General features: G+C 36.8%; 1 protein-coding gene across 1 annotated transcript in view; it reads right to left on the bottom strand.

Annotated features, from left to right (window-relative positions):
• Positions 1–17,728, bottom strand: part of ANKMY1 (ankyrin repeat and MYND domain containing 1) — a 44,131-nt gene that overhangs the window by 7,598 nt on the left and 18,805 nt on the right. The window contains exons 10-16 of the mRNA XM_087933155.1: positions 16,191–16,337; positions 12,171–12,278; positions 10,206–10,337; positions 9,352–9,465; positions 7,822–7,987; positions 6,088–6,157; positions 2,302–2,453 (exon numbers count right to left, since the gene is read on the bottom strand). Coding sequence (XP_087789281.1) covers positions 2,302–2,453; positions 6,088–6,157; positions 7,822–7,987; positions 9,352–9,465; positions 10,206–10,337; positions 12,171–12,278; positions 16,191–16,337 — 889 coding nt within the window. The remainder of the gene's footprint in view (positions 1–2,301; positions 2,454–6,087; positions 6,158–7,821; positions 7,988–9,351; positions 9,466–10,205; positions 10,338–12,170; positions 12,279–16,190; positions 16,338–17,728) is intronic.

Below are 17,728 nucleotides of genomic sequence, written 5' to 3'. Positions count from 1 at the left end.
AGTACTTAATGTAAACAGATTATAAAATTAATTTACATTATACAATCTAAGATAAATAATCACAGGAAATCTAAAGGTGTATATATGATGCATGGTGAATTAAATCAGTATTAAATGTTTCTTTATATTATCAAAATATATTATTTATAAAGAAATTATCAGGGAATGAGAATTATCTATCCAAGAAGTAGAATGGCAGTCCTAAGTGCTACTTAAGAAGAGTAAATGTGGTATAAAAACATTTATGTCAGCATCTCAAACCACTACTTCAGGATTGTTTATATCTTCCCTATGATAGCACTCATGTGTGAACTTTAATGCCTGATTAGATCTAAGTAATATAATTATTGCTTAGATCTAATTAATCTAATCTTAATTAATTAATTAATCTCAATTTAATTTTAGATTAATTAGATCTGACGAGGTGGCTCAGTGGCTAAGACATTGAGCTTGTCGATCAGCAAGGTCAGCAGTTCGGCAGTTCAAATCCCTAGCGCTGCGTAATGGAGTGAGCTCCCATTACTTGTCCCAGCTTCTGCCAACCTAGCAGTTCGAAAGCATGTAAAAATGCAAGTCGAAAAATAGGGACCACTTTGATGAGAAGGTAACAGCGTTCCCTCTGCCCTTGGCATTTAGTCATGCCAGCCACATGACCACAGAGACGTCTTCAGACAGCACTGGCTCTTGGCTTTGTAACGGAGATGAGCACCATCCCCTAGAGCCGGAAATGACTAGCACATATGCGTGAGGGGAACCTACTGGTTCCCAGTAGGGCAGTGAAATGGACCACCCATAGCTTAAAAAGCTACACTTAGTTGGATATTGTTGGTATACACATCTGAATTTCTTCAAAAAAAAAGAGGGTAAAATGGAGATCTGTGTATGCTAACTGAAATCCAAAAGACATTGAATGTTAGCCACAAAATGTTAGGTAAAATAAAAACAGGAAAGAAGATGTGGGCAACTAAGTTCCTAAAAATACATATAATGTGCAGGAAAGGAATTAGGTTCAAATGATGTGCACTGTGAAGTTATTATCCATTTGTCTTACATAATCTAACTCCATTCCAAATTCTGCCTAGGTTACCATCTTCCTATTAAGGACAGTTATCCATCTGAAATGAAGCCCAGGGAAGAATAAATGCTTCCAAAATTAAGGATTCAAATAATGTGCACTGTGAAGTTATTATCCATTTGTCTTACATAATCTAACTCCATTCCAAATTCTGCCTAGGTTACCATCTTCCTATTAAGGACAGTTATCCATCTGAAATGAAGCCCAGGGAAGAATAAATGCTTCCAAAATTAAGGATTTAATTAGCCATAGTCTCATTTTTAAAAGAAATCTTCTATACAATACTGCAAATAAGAAGATGCAACATGAAACAAACTTTGAATTATCAAGCTAAGCACTCAGACCTGAACTAGAATACTATAGGACGAACAGTAGAACTACAACAGTTGGTGATGAAAGAAATCAAAGTATATCACACTGGTCCAGAATGCAGTGGCCTGTGCAGTGTTGAACGCATCTAGATTCATCCATGTTATACCTCTGTTGTGCAAGTTGTACTGGCTCATTTCCTTTAGGTGCCAATTCATGGTAGTAGTTATTACCTTTAAGCCTACATGGCACAGGACCAGGTAATTTGAGGGACCATCTCTTCCTAAGGACCCCTGTCTTCCCCATCATACCCAATATGATAGGCACACTCCTGGTCCCTTCCTTTAAATGCTACCATTTTATGGAACCTAGGAAATGTTTCTTCTCCTGTCCTCCAAAGATCAAGCAGGCCCCTATCCTTTTGATCTTCCAAAAAGCACTTAAGACCTGGTGGTTTTCCCTAGTATTGAGGTGAGGTTGAAACTGATAAACCTGTTGAGAGCTGCATGGGAAAGTTTAGCTGTAGTGCCAGGTCTTTTTTGTTTGTTTGTTTTACTGTTTTTCTTTCACTGTTGATATATATATTGCTTTATTGTGAGATGCCCAAAGTCTGGTTTAAGATAGGTGGCTATATAAATGTTTTAAATAAATTAAGTAAATAAATAAATTTTACGGCAGATTTTATGTATATTGTTCAATTACTGATTCAATTTAAGTTTGGTTTAACTGAGTTGTTTTCACAAAGATAAATTTTCATAAAGATAAGTAACTGTTCACATTTACAGATACCAATTAAATTAAACAAAATTACTTACATTTTTAAGGACACATTGTTTCTTTCTAGAATAAATTAATTGCAACGTTTTTGCATCCTACCTCAGTCTCACTTTGTTCTGCATGCCATCAGCCCCACCTACCTGTTTGTAAACACTCTCGCTTATGCCGTTCATTCCAAGCCCTGACCTTGCAGGACTTGCTGCAAGTGAAGATCTCAAAACAATGTTGACAAGGTGTAAGGGTCACACCAACAGATCGTCCACACTGGTAGCAGTATTTAAAGAAGAGCAATCTGTTTTAAAAAAATGTGGTTACAAAAAAGATCAGGGATGTAACATGTAAACTTTTTGGAACATACACATAACAAAAATATTAAAGCTCAAATAAGCTCAAATATTAAAAAGTTGGAATATATATGATTCTGTACATCAACACTTGTTTCCTTATGTTGTGATTCTAAAATTATTCCAATAATTTCCTATCATATACCCGTGCTGTCTCTTAAACTTCTAATTAACCTCCCCCAAATTAAGATCCCCCAAATTAATATCTTATGGGCTTGTCAATATACACAGTCAAAAAGAAACTTTTACCAGTGCTTATTTTCTTAATATTTTTCAGCTAAACATTTTTACATCACACTCATAAGAAATCTGAACATTGAATTTAAAGTTTGTTTACAGAGATTGGAGGAATGCACAATAAACCACTTTTGCACTTTATGTCAATGTGTATGTATGTATATATGCTTGCAGTGGCACGAAGCCGAAAGCACCAGCCTGAGGATGGCGAGTGGGACCTCACCGAAAAGTCACCAAGATACTCTTAATCTTACACGGGAAAAGACCCAAACACAACTAGACCTGCTTTGTTCGGGTATTTTCCCACGTCATTATAGTTATGCTTTTAAAGTTGTAGCAACGTTTCAGCAGAATCTCATCTGCCATCATCAGGCTTGTGTATTGTGTTCGTCTGTGAGTCAGGCTTTCACAGCTGTTTCTGTTTTAAATTTGGTGCTTGCTTACTGCTGTGCCAGAATGGTTTTTTCTTCATCCTGATTGGTTGGGAGTCTTGGTCTGTATTTATTGGACTTGAAGTTTGCTGTGTTCTGCTTGATTGGTGTTTCTAATATCTTCCGTCTGTTTTGTAGCATTTTTTTGTCTTGATTGGCTGGCAACATTGTGTTTCCTGTATTGGAGGCTTTTAGTGCGGCTTGGCTTCAAGTAAATGGACATCTGTCACTTAATAGGAAGATAGGTTTCACCCAGGTGCCTGGTTGGGGTGTGTTTGAATTGGAGGTATCGGGTGGGGTCTTTTGGGCACAGGTGTTTGTTTGGCTTGTGGTGTGGAGATTTTTTTGTTTGTGAGTGCAGGCTTCCAGATAATTGACCCAAAAGCAACTTACACAAAGAGGAACTAAAAGCCCTGCAAGCCCTAAGGCAGCAGCATAATCATACTTCCTGCTGATAAAAGTAATGCCACAGTAGTAATGGATAGAAAACATTATGAAACAAATTTGATGGACCTACTCCAAGACTCCACATAAACCCATAAACATGGACCCAATCACATATCTGGAAAAAATAACCAAGAAGAAAATCATAACCAGCAACATGAGCAAAGAGATGCAACAGACAATCATCCCAAGGGAAAAATCTTCCAGATGCCCCAAACTATATGGCCTCCCAAAAATACACAAAGAAGGCATACCCCTCAGACCCATAGTCAATTCCAGAGGAGCACCACTACAAAACCTAGCCAAAGACCTATCAAAGCAGCCACAGCCCCATGCTAAAGCAGCAGCTTCACATGTACAAAACTCATACCACCTCTTGGAAATGATCAAAGATCTACATGTGGAACAAAAAGATCTGCTTGTAAGTTTTGACGTGGTTTCACTATTCACTCAAGTCCCGATAAAAGAAACTCTCGAAATCATCAAAAATAAATACCAACCAATCAAACACCTCACGGAACTAACAGAACACTGCTTAACCAACACATATTTCATATACAAAGAACAAAGATACAAGCAAATTGAAGGAGCCCCTATGGGATCACCACTGTCACCCATCACTGCAAACTTGTTCATGTAAGAATTCGAATCCAGCGCCCTAGCCAATGCCACCCACAAACCCAAACTATGGTTAAGATACATCTATGACATATTTGTTATTTGTCCCCATGAAAAAGAAAACCTAAACAATTTCCTAACACACCTAAACAGCACATACCCCAAAATCAAATTCACCATGGAAACGGAAACAAACAAACAACTACCATTCCTAGATGTACTAATCTACAAAAAAAAAAAAACAGATGGCACACTAGGACACACCATATACCAGAAGAAAACACACACCAACCGCTATCTCAGTGCCCAATCCCACCACCACCCAGCCCAGATAAACTCCATGGCCAAAACAGTAATTGCCAGAACCAAATGCCTGGCAGACAAAACGCATATAAAGACTGAACTATGCATCCTGACTAAGGTATTGATGGCCAACAGCTTTCACAAAAGCAAAATCACTGGCCTGATACACAAAAACACACTGAGACATAATGGAGACCTAGAAGATGAACAGACCTATGCAACAGCTGTCTTGCCCTACATAAGAGGTACTACAGACAAAATCAGTAAGCTATTAAACAGGCATCACATCAAGACTTCCTTCAAAACAGACAGAAAAATAGCAGCCATCCTAAGAAACCCCAAAGATAAAATTGACCTGGAAAACCAAGGCATATATGAAGTCCCTGCCCATCATGCCCGGCCACATACATTGGACAGACCAATAGAAGAATAAGCACCCACCTGGATGAACACAAAAATGCAGTCAAAAAGCTGGAACACACTTCCTCACTAGTCCAACACATGAAAGTCACAGGTCATAGCATCGACTTCAATGGCACCAAAACCCTAAACACTATAGAAAACCCCAGCTACAGAATCATCAGAGAAGCCATAGAGATTGAAAAAAGACTTGAAAGCATGAATAGAAGAGATGATTCCACCAGATTGTCAATTATCTGGAAGCCTGCACTCACAAACAAAAAAATCTCCACACCACAAGCCAAGCAAACACCTGAGCACAAACAGACCCCACCTGATACCTCCAATTCAAACACACCCCAACCAGGCACCCAGATGAAACTTAGCTTCCTATTAAATGATAGCCGTCCGTTTACTCAAAGCCAAGTTGCACTAAAAGCCTCCAATACAGGAAACACAATGTTGCCAGCCAATCAAGACAAAAAATGCTACAAAACAGACAGAAGATATTAGAAACACCAATCAAGGAGAACATAGCAAACTCCAAGTCCAATAATTACAGACCAAGACTCCCAAACAATCAGGATGAAGAAAAAAACATTCTGGCACAGCAGTAGGCAAGCACCAAATTTAAAACAGAAACAGCTGTGAAAGCCTGACTCACAGACGAACACAATACACAAGCCTGATGATGGCAGATGAGATTCTGTGAAACGTTGCTACAACTTTAAAAGCATAACTATAATGACGTGGGAAAATACCCGAACAAAGCTGAATAACATAGATAGATAGATAGATAGATAGATAGATAGATAGATAGATAGATAGATAGAGATGATAGATACACACACGCACACACATAGATGAATACATATACAGTATATATAAATATACTATAAGCAACACACAGCAACTATATTATAGATACTAAATTTAAAATTAAACAGGGGCTAATATCTGGATTTAGGACATCTATTTTAGAAGCCATATGAAGACCAAATGGCTTAAAGAGAACATCATTTTGAGTTCTGCAGCAGAATAAATAATCTATATGTCTGGTTCCATTAGTGATGACAACAATACTAAAACCAACTATCGCAACCATCTATAAGTACAAGAAGTAAATTAATTTTTTATTCATAGGACTTACTTTGATGGATCTATTTCTGGTAATGGTCCTAAAGCAGTATTTACAGATTTCTTTCTTACTCCTGCAGAAGCTGAAATGCAATTATTATTATTATTATTATTAATTATTATTATTATTATTATTATTATTATTATTATTATTATTATTATTATTTTGTAACAGTCACGTGTTTAGATTGGATTTGGCATTTTTATCCACCTATCAAGTCCTTTCCAAGGACCTCGGCTAGGCAGATGGTCTTGTTTGATGGTGTTAAAGGTATTATGGTTCACTGCCAGATGTTTTTGTTAGCCATTTTTATTCACCTTCAGTCCTTCCCAAGGCTTGGATTAGATGGCATTAAACATACAGTATCATTATAGTGTGTAAGTTGTTCCAACTAATTCCTTTTGCAATTGACTGACAGTGATTTTGTCAATGCTGATGGTGCTCAAGTGATGCTCCAGAAGTTTTGAGGTTGCACCCAAGGGATACTATCTTTGCTTTCTTTTGTCACAATCATTCTATTTCTATTTGCAGGTCATTGTATTTGTGATCTTCTCCTGTTCTTTCTCTTCTATTCTGCTGTCTCCACATCTACTATCCAGACTTTTCTGTCCTTCTTATTGACAATTGTTAAGTCTGGGGTGTTATGTGGCAGGTGCTTGAATGCTAAATTCCCAGGATATGTCACATCTTCATTTTCTATTACTTTCATTATTTTATGGTTCCACCAGTTCTTCCTTGCAGATAAATGGGATTTCTTACAAATATTTGAACACACAGTTGTTGCTACTTTGTCATGCCATTTTTAATAGTTAGTCTGTGCAATCTTTTTGTAGCAGCTAATTAAGAGTCCAATGTTTCTTCAGCTTCTTTGCAAAGATGGCTTGTGCTGTCTGTTGCTGTCTTTTCCAGTTCTGGCTTTGTATGCATTTGTTCTTAAGGCTTGCTCTTGTGCAGCCAGTATTAGCCTCTCTATCTCTTTCTTCAACTTTCCTGCTCTTAGCCATTGCCAGGTCTTGTTATTTATTTATTTTTCCTGCTTTTTAAAAAAATGTACTGGCCATGTAAAATTTTGCCTTGCCATGTCTCTTTCCTATTCTGCATTGGGTCTTTTCTTAAGGCCAGTTTGGTCTCTCCACAATTCAGTAAAGCTGCATTACTGAGTATGCTAGATTTAATATATCAACTTCGTTGTCCATCAGATATTCTTTCAATGCCCTTTTTTCTTCAACTGTCCGGTGTGCTTGCAACATTATTCACCTATTTTCCTTGCATAATTCATTGTCATTATTTTTGGGGTCTTTCTATTCAGGGGATTTTCATCCACCTATTAGTAAAACTGCTCTCCTGAGGCTGTTGTTGCTTTTCTAAATGCCAGAGTCAATCTTATTTTTTCAGAATTGTTAGCAATATTAGCCAATTTTTAATTAAAAAAATAGAAGCCAGACAAATGTCAATGTCTGAGAATGAAATTAACCATTATAAGGATTGCATACAAGTATCAACATCTTTAATCTCCTTTTTGTATCAGCACGGTATATCTTGTGAATACAAAAAGATAACAAGATGATATCATTTTACCACATTCCCCAGGTGATAGGAGGAAAGTTGACAACGAAGTTTAACTTTTTAGGTTCACATTTTTAAATAATCTCCAGCTGCAAGAAAATACCTCTGCCCTAAGTATTTTAATCCAAGTCTAGAACCGTTTTATATTGTTTTTTATTTTAAATTCTAGCTTGGACTCACCAATTTTGATTTTCCTAAATTCTTCTTCATCCCACTGTTTTTCCTTTTCAATGACACAGTTACGAAGCCGTTCACTAAGAAAATCCAGCATCTTTCGCCGAAATGCATATGTATCCCTCTCCATTGGTGAGAGAGAATGAAGGGGAGTATGCAAAAGTCTTTTATCCTACAATACATAAGCATTATTTTTAGTATGTAACTAGGAAATGTGCACAAAAATTATACATGGCAATAGCACCTAAACTTATATACTTCATACTGCTTTACATTTATAGCCTTCTCTAAGCAGTTTACATAGTCAGCATATTGCCCCCAACAATTCGGGTCTTCATTTTTAGGGATGTCAGAAGGATGGAAGTTTAAGTCAGCCTTGAGCCAATAGGAATCAAATTGCTGCCAGTCAGCAGAATTAGCCTGTAATTTCATTCTAACAACTCTGCCATTACAATTCATATGGTCAGGTAATCCAACCATTGCAGCATCCATATATTCACATAATTGTGATCTGGGAGCTAGGCACCCACATGTGGTTATGGCTTTGCAGCAAGTTGCAGTCATACAATTGTGATTTCTGATGCTCCTTGCCAGTTTCCCATAACCAAAATTTATAATCTGTTTCTGATAAAAACAATGCCACCTATGTTTTTTACTTAATTTCTAGTTTTCCTAGCAGACATTTAGAAAGTCAGTTTCCAGAAAATTCCTTTGTGCACCTTCCTACATGCAAGGAAAATAAATTCACCAGCGGTTCTATTTCCATGCTTGCATAAATAAAAATATGCCTTTAACAGAGATTGATAATATTGTTTCCTATAATCTAACAATATATTACCGCATTTCTCCAACAATACGGCCTCCCCAATAGGAAATCCCAGCATGTTTTATCAGCATAAAATCAAATTAAGCCCCTCCCTCCAAATTAAGGCCTATATTAAACATGCAAAATGGGGAGGAATGGTAGGTGGGGGCTTGCCGTTAGGAAGTACTTTTGTTGCATACCCAGATATGGTTGCTTTTCCTTCTCCCCGTGCTGCCGCAGCATTTAGAGCAACGTCGCGGCATTTGGCACAGCCACGCGCAGCCAGCCAGGGCTCCTCCCTGCAACCGGAGCCCAGCGGAGACACTCGGCTTCAAGCACTCCTGTTGCCGTCTTCCCTTTGCCTTCGAAGGCAAAGCCAATTCTTTTAAAAATGATGCCCTACTACCGGTACGACAAAGCCTCCCCTGCCCGAGAGGGCAGCCCAACCCTACGTGGGGAGGCGAATCTCCCAGGGCCGCAGAGCAGGATTGGCTCACCCCAGGAGAAGTGCCCAGCCGCCATCCCTGCCTGGTGCTGGGCAGAGCACGAAGAGCTTCTCCTGGGGCGCCCAGCGCAGCTGACAGGCAGGCCCTCCTGCTCAGCGGCGTCCTCCTCTGAGCTGAGCCCCACCGAGTCAGCACCTCTGCCTGATGTCCATGCCGCTGCAGCGTTTCAAAACAGAGGACTGTAGATATATCATATTTTGCATTTTCAAACATGGAAAAAGATACCTGATAATATTTGAAATATGCATAGTCCACAACTGTCCCCACTGCAGTTCTACTCTCATCAATAAGAGTAATTGGCATCAGCATATCTGCACCTGCTGCGATGAGAGTCTCAATCTAAGTAGAGAAGAAAATAAATGTAGAACATCAAGAGTTCTATGCAGCCATTTCCACCAATGTTACACACAGGCAAATCAATCTAGTCCAACCTGAAGGTCACTGATTTATTGCTAGCAGTTATATAGAAATAAAGCATAACTATACACATGAACCAACTTGCCTTTAGTAAGATGGATACAATTCAGTTAATGTTTACTAATGTAAAAACAAATTTGTTCATGTTTAGGTATCTTCTTCTTAAGCCATTATGTTACAATGAGAAAATGAAGTTCTGGATAATCAGATGTACAATTTAATTTGTGTTAAAACTGAACCACAACCAAATTTAATATGGGGATATAGCATTTTTTGCTTTGTGAGGCATAGATAGAGAATGAGCTTTTATATATAAATGATTATTTATGTAAGTATACTGGGAAGACAGACAGACAAATTGGAGCCATCAGTTTGTCAATGCCATCTACTGGTCACTCTACCCCCTGGTCTCTCAGCCATCCAATATGCTGACCACTCCTTGTAACACTAAAAATCTGTATCAGCTCTATTTCTGATTCTTTGATCCTTGGGCCTTTTACAGCCTCTTTTCTCGCTTTCCCCCCCTCAATTCATGGCTTTTCCATCCTGCTTCCCCATTATAATGACTTTTATTTTATTTTACTTTTATTTTGGCAGGGGGTTAGAAAAGTTTACAATCTTTATTTGGAAAAGAGTAACCAAACATGCAAGACTGTTCTTACCAGCACGATCTTAGCTGCTATTGTCCCAGTCTGTTCATACGCAGGATTAATAACAGCACACAAGGCACTTGCAATACTTTGGCTTAAAGGTAGATTTGGTTCAGCTCCACCAGCCAGAAGTTCAGCTACTGCCTAAAAGTAGGAGAAGAAAAAGGAATTATTTTTTAACATTTTCCTGAGTATTATTGTTTCAGAGCAGGGTATAATGCCTTGCTTGAGCAAATTTTGGGCAGGGCTAAAAATTGCTAACATAATATTTGGGATTTAAAGAGAGAAATTGGTGTCCACAAATTGGCTTCAACATTCTTAAAAACAGTGATTTCATCCATTAAAAATCACCAAAACAGGGAGTTCTACATGGTTTCATAATAGACATAAAACTATGTTGCCTGCTTCTTCCTTTGTTCTTGTCCGTAGCTGAATATGAGACTCACACCACAGTAAGGAACTAATTATACACGACAGGTCTTCCAAAAGTAGTGTCCTACTCTGGTGTGGTTGAAGGGTTCATGGTGAACTAGGGCAAGAATATGGTGAGAAATATCAAATCTCCCTTGTCTGCAGCCAAAGGCTAAAGAAAAAAACCGCATTGCACTGAAATTGTTATGTAAATCCAATTTTTTGTATATATCATATTTTTATGGAATATACTTATGAAAGTAGAAAATCTAGGTTAGAACTTGCTGAGGAAAGGATGGCACTGTCAAGCCTTTACATAGTCCATGTTAGGAGCAAGCACGTCTTTGGCCATGGGATACATTTTTTGACTATTACTATTATCAGCCTCCATGAGTTGCATCAGAAAATAAATACACATTAAACACATACCCATATCCATACTCATAATTGTGGAAATATGCATTTGTGACATGGCATGATGAAAAACTATTTCTGAACTGAATCATTCCTCTGCATCATCTATTTGTTAAGGAGTATCAAATAAATGATATTTATTCAGCCATTCATTTCTATTTATCCATTGACATATGATTCAGGGTAGCATCATCCAATGCCTGAGAGAAAAGCCAGGTCTTCCAATGCTTTCAGAAGGTAGGCAGGCTTTCCAAATTTCAGCAAAATACTATGATATTAATTTTATTTTTATGTAATTTTATTGTATTTATACTTTTTTAATATTTTCAATAATTTTAGGTGTATGTGCTTTATGTAGGTTTTTTTTCTGGCCTAAAGGTTTATACTGTTATTGAATGTAACATAGGACATAAAATAAGTATTTTGAAATAAATAAATCTATAATCTAATTCACAATTAAAATACAAAAAACAATAGTTAAAAATAATTTGACATTTGTGTGGGACTGTCAATTGTCAAATGGGACTGCAGGAAGAAGAATTCAACTTCCTCCTACTTATGGAAAGACCTGATTGAAAATGGATCCTCTAACATCACCAATTTCCTAAATGAAAAAATGGGCAAACTAACAAACAAAATTCCCATCAATGTGAACATTACCATGTATAGATAGCATAACTGTAAACTGTTGTTATTTTCTGTTGATCTCTCCAACTCTTAAAGGAACTTTAATAGTAATTTAAAAATCCAAATCAAGAGACTTATAGCTCTTACTTATAGTGTTGACTATAAATAATTGGAACCATATAGCTGATCAGTATCAACACATCTCAAAATATATGTATTTATATAATTAAATATATATATTTGTTTTTGTAGATTTTCACGGGTACAGGTATGCAGGCCTTGGTGTTTTCGGATCTTACATGGGTAAAGACTTACATGGGTAAAGACGCCAAGACCAACAAATATATAACTTTCCGTATGCTTCAAGGCATTTTTATTGTCTATTTTATGCTCTAGCACCATTGTATATATTACGTACAACTGTTGATTGGAATCGCTGTTCTGACTTTGCCACAATTAAAATGATTTTGAAATAATGCTTATAAATGTCATTAAAAATGCTTGGAAAGACAGAATCTTGCACACCTGTTCATTTCCACAAGCAACTGCTAGTGAAAGAGGGGAATGGCCATTCCACAGGACATTTGGATTTGCATTGTGATCTAACAGATGTTGAATAACTTTGCCAGTATTCTGATGGGGAGAATAAAACAAAAAACAGATCAGTACAGATACAGTTTTTTTAATTAAAATAAAGAGTAAGGACACATTTATACAAGATATTTAAGTTAAGGCACATTTTTAAATTTAAAGCAAAAATATTACACCTATTTTATCCTTAAGAAAAAAAAAGCTGAAGCTGGTTCCAAATTGGACAGTTACTTATGTCCATGCATATAAGCATATTCAGATCAGAATAAAATATCACAAATTAAGGAACTGGTGCAATGAATACAAAGTCACAACAGTAAACAATATATTTTTATGGGAATTTAGGAATGCTGTCATCATTTAGTCATCCAGTCACCTCCAATTCTTTGTACCCTGATGGACCTCACTCTGTCAGTATTGCTTACTTCTCTGAGTTCTTGTCAGCTCATGCTTGTGTTGTCAGCGGTTTCAAACCATTTTGTCTTCTATTGGCCTTCCAATGCAGAACTTATCCTGCCTATGGTTCATACACTTCAATAGAAGAAACAACCTGTTCTCTTTGCATGCACAGATTTTCTTTCCCTATTATAATAAGTAGGTCATTCCAAGAACACTTATGTGATCAAAATCAGATTGACACAGAAAAGGTTACCTGAAAGAAACTGTAGAGGTTTTCCACCAAAATAGTTCACCTTTAAAATGAGAGATTTGTTTTACATTTCCTCACAATATAACTATCACCTTTTCTTTTTTTGATAGAGAGGTTGTTTTAAATATAGAGTTGGCTTACTTTAACATGTGAGAACAATAAGTTGCAATCTAATACTTTTGAACAGACAGGACTTGTTTTGCTCCTAATTTCATTCATTAATCTATTATAGCCAAATTTGTAACCTGCTACAATTATACATACACTTTTCCTCATCTTTGCCATTTGTTTTCTTTCACTTATACACTGCACAGTATTCTTTCTTTTCCTTTAAATAATTCAATAAAAGTTATGCAAATTATTACAACAGTTGCAGTTAAAGCAAGAGGAAGACATATTTTTGTTATCTTTTAAGTCAATAGTGTCTTCTGAAAAAGCTAGGCTCATAAACTGGAGTGCTCAATATTGTCTTCTGAAAAAGCTAGGCTCATAAACTGGAGTGCTCAGCCCTTGGAAAAAGAAGCTCCCCTTTTCAGGAACAAAAAGAATTGGTCCATCCTATTCAACAAAACCAATCTGGGGCAGATAATTTTCAGCAAGATAATCACTTGCAGAGGAGAAAGAGAAATGCCATATGATTATCTCCCCAGTAATTTTATCTATCCCTGTGGCATGTATCTTAACCTTCACTTATTGGCATCTCAGGGTCCCTGTGGACAACAAAAAGGGCAGAATATAAAAAAATTAATAAAAAATAATAGAAAGCTTTGACCAAATGAATAATTTACTATTAATAACAACAGAAAAAAATTCACTAAAGAAGATAATGAAACAAACAACAACAAACAGCAGTGGCCGCCTGTAAAATAGACCAATGGTGAAGGCAATACAACCACGACAGAAAAATCAGCTCTTGATGCAATAAAACAAAACTTTGAAAGATTTAAGGCATTAAATAATATTGCTCAGAAATTTTTAAAAAGTTTATGTTCTGTTTCCTGAAAAAATCATTTCAATAAAATTACAACATATACCCTATTAGTTGTTGAGATTGTACGGATATCAAGGCAAAAAGAAATTCAAGTATCCCTTGACTTATAATCATTTCTTTAACAACCACTCAAAGTTACAAACGTAATAAAAAAGTGCCTTATGACCAGTCCTCACACTTATTGTATATACATGTAGTCACTTGATCAAAACTTAGCCACTTGGCAACCAGCATTTATTTATTATGGTTGCAACCTCCTGGAGTCCCAAAATCATCACTGCAACCTTTCCAGGGGTTTTTCAATAAACAAGGTCAAATGGAAAGCCAGATTTGCTTAACAATAGTGGCAAAAAGGTTGTAAAATCAGACACAACTCACTTAATGAACAAGTCACCTAGCTATGGAAATTCTGGTCTCAACTGTGGTCATAAATCAAGGATTACCTGGAAGGCTTTTGTCATATTTATCTTTCCTAGCTAAATTTTGTAGTTGGTAATCTGATTAATATAATAAACAAATATTCAATGCATCAGTTAGTTTAATTAATGACAGGGAAACTTTGTTAAGGAAATAAAGATAATGCATTGGGCCCCAGACAGGGCTGAAAAATTGCCCTCCGTGGCTCAGTTCATTATTTTTAAAACAGAGTCCTCCTAAAAACTAGCATCTGTGATAGGCTGTCAAAGAAGGTACAATTAATGTAGCAGTCTGGATCTTAACCAATACTTAATATTTTTATGCAAATTGTCATTAGATGAACTGAATGATTTTGTATCTAGTTAATTATAAAATGTGGGTGTCTCATAGGAATCTATGTCAGTAAATAACAGATGGTGAAGAAGCAAACCTATATTTATATTTATCTATGTATTGAGAATAGGGAGGCAAACAAGGAATTAATGAAAAAATTGAAGTGGTAGAAAGTAATCCAACTGCAGAAGTAAAAATCAAAATCCTGAATTTATACTAAAGATAAATTGTATTTTGCAAATTGATATTATTCCAGTTTTTGCTTTCCATTATGGGCTGGAAACTGAGCCACTATAATTAGTGTTAGCAAAAAAACCCATCTAGGTTGAAGTCCTATATTCCTTTACCAGGGAGTAAACATCGCTTAATTCATTACAACCTGTTTCTACCTGTGTACACATTTGCAAAGTAAACTTTAATGGAAAGAGGCCTGATAAAATTATATTTATCTAATGGTACATGAGATGTTGGAGAATTAGATTATTTATTTTGTATTTATAAAACCGATAGTAGCAATATAAAACTGCAGAGTGAAAATCCTGTCATTCCAGGACATAACTCTTCTGTCCTTCCAAAAATCCCTGAAAATCCAGATGTCCTTGAAATGCAACTCCCACTGGATATATTAATTATGGCTAACGGTAGATGGACTAGAGTATATTTCCATCCCTGATATATCTCTGATTTGTTGATTTAAACTGGGAATGCAGTCAGGAATGGCTTCCTCTTCTATCTTATTGAAGGAATCCTACGCTATTTTAAGAAATAGATAGGAAATCCACCCCATATAAGAATAGTAGAAATGGAGACAATGCAGCACTGTGGTCTGTAATACATCCCACCTTCCTTAAAGAAAAGTGATATTGCAGTTCTAACATAAAACTAGCCACTGGTCATTTTAAGGTACTTTAAATTACCCATTTCCTTCTCCAAATCTTTAGATGGCCTTAGAATGAAGAGCTATGTTTCTTATCACCCTTTATGCCATGCCAAATATCTGGCCTGCATAACATATAGACTACTGCTCTCTCTTACAATACCTGGGGTACTGTTTCCTTGGTCTTTATGAATGAATAATCTGGATGCCATTATGGAAATAGGCTGGTTCTCTCATGTGGTCCCTACTACCTCAAAGTTGCTCATTTGTTCATTCAAGAATTTTTCCAGAACAAGATGCCCAATAATTTTATTTCTGACAATGGCCCTAAATTCAGATTTTCCTTTTGCTACTATTCCATTCTTCCTGCATTAATTATTCTATACACATTTAACACTTGGGCAAAGGACTTAGACAGATGGTACATTAAAACTGATTACACCAGAGATCTGCATTAGATTTTAATATGCCCAGGATGTCCATTTATTTCATATGATTGAAATTCCTCAAACAATTTGAGCTCAGCCTTAAATATTAAATGTCCATATTGGTAAGCTGGAACTAGTTGACTACAGACAACTCCTTCGCTTTACAAAATAAAATTCTTATCAATGCAAAATATGCTATTCAAAAACTGAGAAGGGACAATAGAATTTGAAAGAGATAATCCCAATAGCTATCACTTACCATAAAATTGTCTTCCCTCTCACAGGCAATATGAAGAGGTGTCCTTCCACCTTCCTCTGGGACAATATTACATTCTCTGTAGTAACTTTTCGGTGGTCCGGGTTCATTATTCATTTTTATGAAAGATACTGATTCACCAATATCAAACTAGAAAAGGGAATTAATTAGACAACACAGTTGAGGAGCCAAAAATGTTGTTCCCTGTCATTTCCTACAAAGATAAATCAATGGTTGGGGAGTAGAGCCTGCCTGTTGTCCCTGGTGTTCAGCCTATCTTCACAAATGATCTCAGTCTATGGACCAAATTCACACTCATCTGGCCTAAGACACAGTGATTAACTGTTCTTAAGATTTAATAAGCAGGTGTTTACTACATTTTCCATATGCCCCATGAGCTGTGTTTAGGCATACATAGTTGCTTTATAATAAATCATATTACTAATTAATCTCAATGCAGCAACTACTTAGTAGTGGTCTTCCACAATAACAGTTTAAGATGTTACCCTGGTATCCTCTCTAGGAACCTCTTAATCATTGATGTTCACAGTCAACTCTATTAATTGTCACTTTATAGGGTCCAAGCAATGCAGAAAGTAGCCAGTGAAATTTGCTAAAAAAAAACCTGTCATATTTCTGTTATTTTCCCTTTAAAACTTTTAGTTATTATTTAATATTTTGATCTTATTATGTAAGCTGCCTAGAATTTCTTTGTGACTGAAGTGCCATACAAGTTGATAAATAAAATAAGAATATATATTTGAAATGGCTATACTATCTTAATATGTATCATTGTAAACCCACTTGTTAGAAATAGTTCATAAAAACACTATTTCAACATACAGCATGCCATAAAATAATTGCACTATGAATTTTATTTATCACTTTGTCATATACAAGCTCTTTTGGGTTTTTTTTTCTTATCTCTTCTATATGGTTTACAGCAGTGGTACCCAACTGGTGGTCCATGAGAAAATTTTGGTGGTCTGCAGAGAAATGTCCCCCCCACAAGCAATTAATCCAGGCTGTGCAGGAACACAAGGCTGTGCCACCCACTGGCTCCCACCCTTCGGCCAAGTGCAAACCTTACCTCAAGTAGTGCCATGCAAGCTAGAACTGGAAGGTAAGACAATTGGCAGGAAGGGAAATCCACTCCGGGGTGACTTGCAGACCTTGGTGAGAAAGTTGATTCTATATTCCAGAGCTGCAGTAGTCACAAGACTGGCCCTTTGGTCATCCCAGAGTAGCTGCTCCTCCTCCCGGGTGCACCGGCCTGCTCTGGACTGAATGGGCTGCTTCGGGATGACCAAAGGGCCAGTCCTGTGACTACTGCAGCTCTGGAATATGGGGCCGACTTTCCCACCAACGTCAGCAAGCAACCGCCAGTCAAAATTCATATTAGTGGTCCGCAGGACTTAAAATTATGAGTTTGGTGGTCCCTGAGGTCCAAAAGGTTGGTGACCCCTGGTTTACAATATAGCACAGGGCTACTCTCATAGAACCTATTGTATAGAAACTGATACTTGGATAGCAAACATGAT

The sequence above is a fragment of the Pseudonaja textilis genome, chromosome 4 (assembly GCF_049901715.1).
Source record: "Pseudonaja textilis isolate UNSWEBS1 chromosome 4, rPseTex1.2, whole genome shotgun sequence".
In the NCBI taxonomy this organism is placed as follows: Eukaryota; Metazoa; Chordata; class Lepidosauria; order Squamata; family Elapidae; genus Pseudonaja; species Pseudonaja textilis.
This window is presented reverse-complemented; position numbering and strand designations above follow the sequence as displayed.